Below are 8,529 nucleotides of genomic sequence, written 5' to 3'. Positions count from 1 at the left end.
ACAAGGTATCTGACATTGACACTTACTCCATTATTTCATCCATTCAACAGGCATTTATTAAGCACCTTCTGTGTCCAAAGTGCTTAAAGAAAATATGTAAATTGTCAAGTGAAATGTTCCTTGAAGTAAAAATATGAAGTTAATGCAGTAGTTTATTAACTTCTGAACCATACAAAGGATGATCACCCTTCAGGAGTTAGGGACAAAGAAGTGTATTAGCTTTCTAGATTCAGGTAGTTCTGCAGACGAGCAGGAATCAGAAGTGAAAAGATCCCACTGGGGAGCATATTGTTGGAGAGGAGCTGAGCTCGGATGGCCAGTCTGCAAAGATGTGAGAGTTCACATGGGTCTTTGTATCTCGTTGAAGGGATGTAATCTAACCAATTGGAAATAATCGGTCGCCTTCCCAAGCTCAGCTGTGCCTGGGAAGGAGAGAAAAAGGATTTTTACTTAAACGTTTAGATTATTCTTTGTCACTTACAATACAGTTGAGTCAGAACTATTGGTATGTACATAATTCTGGTTCAAATGCAGTAAAAAATACCAGCTTACATTTCTCCAAGATTCTTAACTTTATCAAAATGCTTTCCTATCTTTTATTTAAATCTGAGCAGGTATTTTAAATTCCTATTTTGCAGATGAAAAAACCAAGGCACCAGAAATTAAAGTGTTTACTCTAGATCACACAGCAAGTGAATCAATTATAATTGCAGAACCCAAATCAGAGTAGCCACTCCTTTTAAAAAATGTAATTCTGGAAATAATTTTGTTAGGGCGATGCTAAAAATAAATTTGCTAGGGATATTCAACAAATAGAAATTTGATTAGATGTCGACTGTTCCGAGTGGTAAATTGAAAGGGTGATCTTGTACAGATATAAACCAAATAAATTTATATAGTCATTAAGAAAGGCCAGAATGTTCCCTATTCAAGGGCTTTCTCTTTTTCTTCTTTATAGCTCAAATTAGGTATAGTAATCAAATCTAAAGTGCAGTGAGTAATGTAGTCAAGATGGGCAGAGCATCAAAGGTATGTAGGTTTATTGAGAATCGAATGAAACACATTATACACGTTGCAGTCTTGAGAAGTGATTATTTAATCATAAATATGTATGTGTGCATATAGGAACAGGGTAGGGATGGGGCTTGGGATTTCATTTGCATAGGGAACTTTCAGGCCAAGACCCTCCCTCTGCCAACATGGGCCGGCACTTCCTGTGCACCTGACAGCTGTGTGGTCTTGGGGGGTCACCTAGGGCACCAAGAGCTTCCTCTCTCAGCTCTCGCCCTCACAGAGCTGGGCTGGAAGGGACCTTGGGAGCCACTCAGGCCGACCCTTTCACCTTGCAGGAGCGGACTGAAGGTAGGCAAGTTAAAAGACCTGCCTGGACCATGCACATCTATTAAGCGTCTGAGGGCGGGATGTGAACCGATGTCTTCCTGACTCCGGAGGCAAGCGGGCCCCTTCACTCTACCACGCTCCCTCTCTATGGGTGGGTGGGTGTGTGTGTGTGTGTGTGTGTGACAGACAGAGACCTTCAGAGCAAGAGTTCTTAGCCCTTGTCTGTACACAATGCCCATGATTCCCTTCTCAAAATCACCTCTGTTAATGCAGAAGAATAAAGTGTGTAGAAGCACAAAGGAAACCAGGTATATTGAGATAAAGATGTCATTTCCCCATCCACATTCGTGGAATTTCTGGAATCCACCCATGGACTTCTTTGAGCCTGTGGACTCCAGGGTAAGATTCCCGCTTGGGAAGGAGCTGGCATTCTCCTGCACATTGGTGATTTATGTAGGCTGACTCTGGAGCTGCCCCAATAACTCGGTTTCCTCAAGCTGATCGTTGCTGCCAATTGGTATGCACGCAGCAACTGTTTGGCACAGAAACTTGCTGTTGTGTTGAAAATGGTGGACATCGCCCAAGCCGCCTAACATAAGCCACAGTTTGTCCAAACTTAGTTTAGTTCACAGAAACAAGGCAAAATAGTATTTTAGCTTCATGTTTTCTAGATCTCTAAAGTACAGAGATACTCAATTTAGCAAATAGTTTATTCAGAACTTGTCTTTTAAAGTATTTGGGGATTATAAAATAAAGAAATTTATTCTTGGTTACTACTATATTGTTCAAATATAACTTTACTTTCTTTCACCAAATCAAGCTTGTAGAAATCCCAAGTGAATCTTGTAATTAGTGCCCTTTTTCAGTATGTACACACACAGAGAGATATGTAATGTGTATACTAGTTGTATATATACACATAGAAATATGTGTGTATATATATGTATGTACATATATACATACATAACATGTATATATATATATATATAATACAAATACACATGTGGAGGGATGGAGAGATAGCCAACTGATTACTGGATTCACTTAGGATTTATACAAACCAGATTTGGGGAAAGAAGCTATGGTGTATGGTTACACAATACAGTAAAATAATCCATGGCTCTATCTAGTCCTGTGTGTGTGTTTTTCCTTTCATAGGAATCTGATCTTGGGGCAGGTAGTGGTGATGGTCTACAGTCAGATGGATAGGGTGTGTCAGAGAATAGTCTATGGCTCCCTTAGTGAAAGTTACTAAGCGTAAAGTCAGGGTATTAGTTCATTTTTATTCTTTCGGGTCAGATCAGACATTCAGCAATTTACGTAATTGCGATTGATTTTGTTTTGCTTGCTGCTTACCTAAAACCTACTTGCTAGATGTTTGTATGCTCACAATATGTGATCTATAACGCTGACATACGTCTACTTCGTTGCTTTAAAAAAGGCGCTGTAGATTCTGGTTTGCACATTGTCATCTACATTTAGAAAGGTAAAAGAAAATGAGGCCCTGTGCTAGTTCTTAGACAGCTTCGATTGCATGCTTTTACTTGCTGTTCATTTAATGAGCACACTTAGGTTCTTGCAGTTAATTTGGTTTGGCTTAATGTGAAGTGGAGCCTGACCTTTCCCTCCCCTCCCCCCCATCTCTGCTGCCAGTGTGAGCTGTGCACGCGCAGTGTTTCACCTACCTCGATTTCCCGGACTGGAATGACAGAAAGCACTCTGGAACACAGCACTAGGCACGTTTTGGCGTCTTCCCGGATGTCCACCAGTTCGTGATCTACCATTATCCTCACTCTGGAAGGGTACAGCAGGATCGTGAGCACGATGTTGAAGGGCTTTCTCTCTCTCTCGAGGATTCCATATTGCAGGAGTATTTTCAAGATGTTGGATTGCCTGGTCTGAGCTACGTACAGCAGAGGCGTGATGCCGCTCAGCGGGCTTGGGCAGTACACGGGGGTGAACGTTCTGCAAAGAGAAAGGCAGAAGCCATTGGCTCCTGAAAGTGCTAGACCCGAGTGGAAATAGGGGTAGAGCCGGGGTCTGCCAGACTCCTTGTCTTCTTGCGGGCCGGAGGCCGCCTGGCCATCCACGGTGCTTCGACTGCATGGATGGAGGCTCATTACGACTGTGGAATTAGGGAGGAAAAGTACACGGGAGCCAAGGAAGGGGGCTGCTTCAATACCTGGAGAATGCAGGCTCCCTGAGGCAAACGGTCTGTATTTCTGTCTGCCCCAGCACCTAGCCCGTGGCTTTACTGGAGTATTTGGGTAGGTGCTTAACACCTGTCTGTGCTTGTTGTGGTTGTCAAGGGTGTTTGTCACCACTGCAGCCATTGTTTGGCGTGCCTTTCCTTGCCATGTAGGCCATCTCACGGAAGTGCTCTACTTCATTAATTGATGAGACTGAGTGAAAATAGATGAGATGATAAAAATAATTGTATGTAAAGAATATATATTACTCGCAATAATGCCGTATTTTCCAACTGAAAAACCCACATCGTTGGGAAACCAGGTTCTAGAACAGATAGGAGAAAAAAGTGGTGAGGAATAGAGGGCTTGGTAGCTTATTGGCTGAATCGATTTTGCCTTTAACAAAACGTGTGCGTGGCTTCCTATGAAACCACCATTAGGACATCTGTGGTTTTTTCTTGTTCCCCAGATTGGTCTGTCTGTCTGTCTGTCTGTCTGTGTCTGCCTGCTTGTCTCACTGTCCATCTCTATCTTTCTATGTCTATCCATGTCTGCCTGTGCTTATCTGTGTCTCTCCACCTATGTCTGATTATGTCTGTCTGTGTTATCTGTGTCTGTCTGTCTATGCCTGGCTATCTGTCTCCATCTTTGTCTTTATGTTTCTGTCTTTCTATGTTTATTCCATGTATGCCTATGCTTATCTATGGCTAGCTCTCTGTCTCTGTTTGTCTGTCTGCCTACATCTATATCTATCTGCCTCTCTCTCTTGCTGTCTGCCATCTATCTGTCTATTGAATCTGTCTCTCTAAGCTGTTATTACAGGCTCCATCCATGGGTAGAGATCAGCTCCTGTCCTGTAGTTAATGCCAGAGAAGCTTAGCCAGGAGTGTCAAGGGGTGACGTGATTTGCTGTTGGTCACTCCCCCACCCCCCCACCCCACCCCCATAGGTGTCTGAGGCAGGCCTCATAGCCTCCTGCACGCTCTGCCATGCTGTTGCTCTTCTCTGGCCATTTGCTAGACCTCATCTTTGATTTGAGGTCAGTGATTCATTTTAGTAAGAATAAAGGTTGAAGCCACTTTATTCCCAGGTATTTGGGCAAAATGGAAGTCGTTTTGGTAGGTTCAAGAAATACCCAGCATGCCGAGGCTGGGCTCAGCTCCCTCAAGTGAGAAGCTGTTTTCCTCCTACCAGGGAGTTTCGTCTTCTTAGAATCATTGTTTCGGCACCTTCTGGACTCTCAGTGATGGCAGGGTGTCCTTGGAAAACAGGAGAACTTGTCATTTCCTGTTCCCCAGTGCCCTGCGCAGCGGATCAGTGTGCATAATGGGGAGAGAGCCAGCCTCCAAGGCAGGAAGGCTTGGGTTCGAGGTCTGCCTCTGACCTAGTCTGGCTGGATGAGCCAGAGCTCTAGGGAGTTCCCCCAGCTAGGCGATGAACTCTCTGCCCACCAGAGGATCTGATGCGATGTTTAGGACCTGCTGCAGTGTGTGCCACTTAGAGCGAGGCGGCTGCCGATATGAGCCGGCCCCAGCACATCCTGGCCAGGAAGTCACCTGGCTGGTACTTGAACTAGGACTAATGACTCCAAATCCATCCGTCTTCCCACAGCCAACGTTTCATCCCATCAAGGAATGAAGGCAGATGACCAGGAAGTAAAGCCGAGGCAGTTTGCCTGGAGCCACCGAGGATTTGCTGGATTGGACGACTCCCCTTCCCGGGACAGGGGAGCCTTGTTCAGGTAGCAGGCATGAAGGTTGACCTTGGTTTCCTGTGGTGATAGGCTGGAGAGGTGCTGGATGGTGGGAAGGACACTGAGCTCCTTGGCCAGAGTCACCCTCTGCCTCCCGATAAATCCCTGGGGTGAGTTGCGACCTGCCTGCCGGTGTTGATGCATCAGCCTCTGGAGGAGGGGTTGGGATGGAATCTTGCCACCTGTCTGATTGGTCTTTCTGTCACTTCCGTCTTCTCCCTGGGTCCTCTCCCCCATTCCCTGTAAGCTTCCTCCTAGCGGTAGAACCATCTCCGTGAAGATGACCCGTAACTCTGTGTGTGCATGCCTTGCCTTTCTCCTGAATGTTAGTCTTGAACCAGCCGCTGACTCTTCCTGTGCTCTCTGGTGACATCAAGTGATTGTCTCTCTGAAGAGATCTCCCAGATCTAAACATTCAGCCTTCACGTCCCTCCTGACCTCCGTGGGACAGCGTGTACTGCATGTCCCATAGGCATCCCTTATTCAGAGCAAGCCCTGACCTTTCTCCCCAGACAAGCCCTCTTCACTTTCCTGCTTCCATGAACTCCCCCCTCTCCTTCTAGTCATATCCAGCTTTGGGGTCCTCCTCCATTCCTCACTCCCCTGACCCCACAAGGCAAGGGACTGCCATGTCTTGTTGGCTCTGCCGACTCAGCACCTCTCTCACAAGGCCGGTCCCGGCCTGGCCCACAAACCATAACAACAGCCTGCAGTTTGGTCTCCCTGCCTCAAGACTGGTTGTTGCCCTTCCAGTCCCCACACAACTGCTGCGCCAACATTTCTCAAGCACAGGCCTGACCACATTTGCCGCCCTTCCCAAGAAGCCCCTTTGGCTTCTGTTTCAGCCGGGAAAGATACAGACTCTTCTGTTTGCCAGTCTGGGCCCTGAGCAATCTTGCTCCAGCCTCTCTGTCTCACACTCCCTATGATGCAGCCTAGTCAGTGTGTCTGCTCTTCCTGAACACCCCCACCCATCACCTGCCTCTGCCTTTGCACGGGCAGCCCCCATGTCTGGCGTGCTCTGACCTCTGGTGACCCCTCCACAAGTGATTTCTGCCGTCGTTCACCCCCTACCCCAGTCACCTTCTGTTTATCTGCATGCATTCTGTATTCCCTTGGCCTCTGGGGGGCCAGGACAGCCTGCTCCTGGGACCTGGCACAGTGGTGCTCAGGAGATGCTTAGCCGAAACCCTTTTGAATGATTGATTATATGTGTGTATATGTGTGTGTGTGTGTGTGTGCGTGTGTATGTGTGTGTGTATGTGTAGGTATTCTTTACTTATTTGCCTACCTGTGGCTTTCCCTCAAGTGGAATGAGCCTTTTCCCACTTCATCTCTCACCCAGCGCCCTCCCTGCCTGTGAGCACACTTGTTGCCACAGAGAGATCAGAAGCAGCCTGAGGGCAAAGACTGTCTTTTTGCTTAGCACAGTCCCTGACACATGGTAGGTACCTGACAAGTGCTTGCTGTATTAAATTGAATAGGATGTTCTTGTAAAACAATCGTCATATGTTTACACTGTGGAAGCAGATTAAATCTTCCTTTTCTGTTTCTCAAGAAACATTAGGAAATATCCTTACAGTCTGAAAGCCTTGTATTGATGCTTTTCTTAGGGAAAAGGTATAGGGTAGACACCCAGAATCCCTCAGCAGGAATGGGCAGGATGGCACGCCATACTGCTTTCTTCCTGACTTATCTGGAAGCTTTTCTTTCCGCCAGGAGGGTGTAGGATCATGAATCCAGTGGATTTCTGATAATTGATTCAACAAGCATTTGAGAAGTGAGCGTCATGTGCTCACCCGTTCTGGAGCTTACAGCCTATTGGAGGAAAATAACTGTGCTTTTGTCCTCGTCCTTCAGTCATGACCCACTTGGGGTTCTCTTGGCAGAGATGCTGGAATGTTTTGCCATTTCTTTCTCCAGCTCATTTTATGGATGAAGAAACTGAGGCAAACAGGGTGAAGTGACTGCCTAGTTACACAGCTAGGAAGTGTCTGAGGCTGGATTTGAACTCCAAGTCTTCCTGACTTGAGACCCGGTACTCTGTTCACTCACCATCTTAGATGCTCAAGAACATGTACACGGATGGGAAAATACAAAACAGATAAGGTTAATGGCAAAGAAGGAACTGAGGAACACCTGGGAAAACGAAGAGGGGGTTTGGGGTGAGCCTTGGAGGAAGCTAAGGATTCCAGATCAGCCCCGGGGCTGAGGATGGAGGTGTCCTGGCCGGAGGAGAAGCACCGCAGGAGATGAGCCGCCGGGCGGCAGGTCTGGCGGAGCCCTCTCTCCTGAGCAGCAGGGCCCCCTGCAGCATCCTTCCGCGTGCTCTGGGACAGCCAAAGCGGAGAGAAGGGAAGCGCCCCGACTCCCGCCGCAGCCGCCGACCCACTGACATGGGGGGAGTCGGGACAGAGGGCCCCCGGCTGCACAAAGGCTTCTTCCTCCTCTCGCCTCCCCACGGCACCGTATCCCAAGATACTGGGGTAACTAACCGTCGGTGCCAGTAAGCAAGTTGTGATTTACCCTAATGTGTTTTTTCAAATATGAGGATTAATCAAATGCCACTTTGGTGCAGGTTAAACTTTTAAAACTCATTTCAGACCCGGGTTTTAGCTTGGTTTCAATGTTTTTTGTTTAGAATGGCTTCTAATAGTGACTTCTACATTAGCTTTAAGTCCGTGACAGCACGACAGGTTCACATTGTAATGATGCATGCAGGTCGTCCGATCTGTCAAAACCCTGAAGATTACTGTAAGCAAAATACTTTCACCACCAAGACCTTCATTCTCTTCTCTGTAAAACGTCATAATGCTTTCTTAAGAGCTAGTAAAATGACTAATATTAATCTTGGGGAAGGTTGCCCATCCCACACGGCCGTGTTGATATTAAAATTGTAGAAAATTGGTGCTAAGAAAAAAATAATGAATACTGTACCTTCTAGGCACAAATCTGGCAAAAGTAATTTTATTTAATTGAACATTAATCTAACAACTAAGCTTTTTCTAGCAGAGAGAAGGGAGGGGGGAGTAAGAGAGGGGAGTGCAGTGGGGGGAGAGGGAAAGAGAAGCGGGTGCTCTCTCCAAAGCCCTCAGATGTGCCTCTGTCCCTTCATGATCAGAGGCCATAGTATGAGGGGCCTTGGAATGTAAAATACAGCTTGGGGTTACATTGCACTAGAGACAGTACTCAGGGCCTTCCCTGACCCCTCTTTGCAAACTTCCAAGCACGTGATAAATGTCGCTT

The 8,529-nt window shown here is 46.7% G+C and overlaps 1 protein-coding gene across 1 annotated transcript; it reads right to left on the bottom strand.

The window, feature by feature from the left end:
• Window positions 1–215: 215 nt before the first annotated feature.
• ASB17 (ankyrin repeat and SOCS box containing 17) lies at window positions 216–3,461 on the bottom strand. Its single transcript, XM_027874034.1, has 2 exons — window positions 3,027–3,461; window positions 216–422 (listed from the first exon to the last, which is right to left on the bottom strand). The coding sequence occupies exons 1-2, from the start codon at window positions 3,459–3,461 to the stop codon at window positions 216–218; spliced, it is 642 nt and encodes a 213-aa protein (XP_027729835.1).
• Between the last annotated feature and the right edge of the window lie 5,068 nt (window positions 3,462–8,529).

The sequence above is a fragment of the Vombatus ursinus genome, unplaced genomic scaffold, assembly GCF_900497805.2.
Source record: "Vombatus ursinus unplaced genomic scaffold, bare-nosed wombat genome assembly UNPS02014804.1, whole genome shotgun sequence".
NCBI classification, from domain to species: Eukaryota; Metazoa; Chordata; class Mammalia; order Diprotodontia; family Vombatidae; genus Vombatus; species Vombatus ursinus.
The sequence above is the reverse complement of the archived record's forward strand: the minus strand, read 5'-3'. Positions and strand labels throughout refer to the sequence as shown.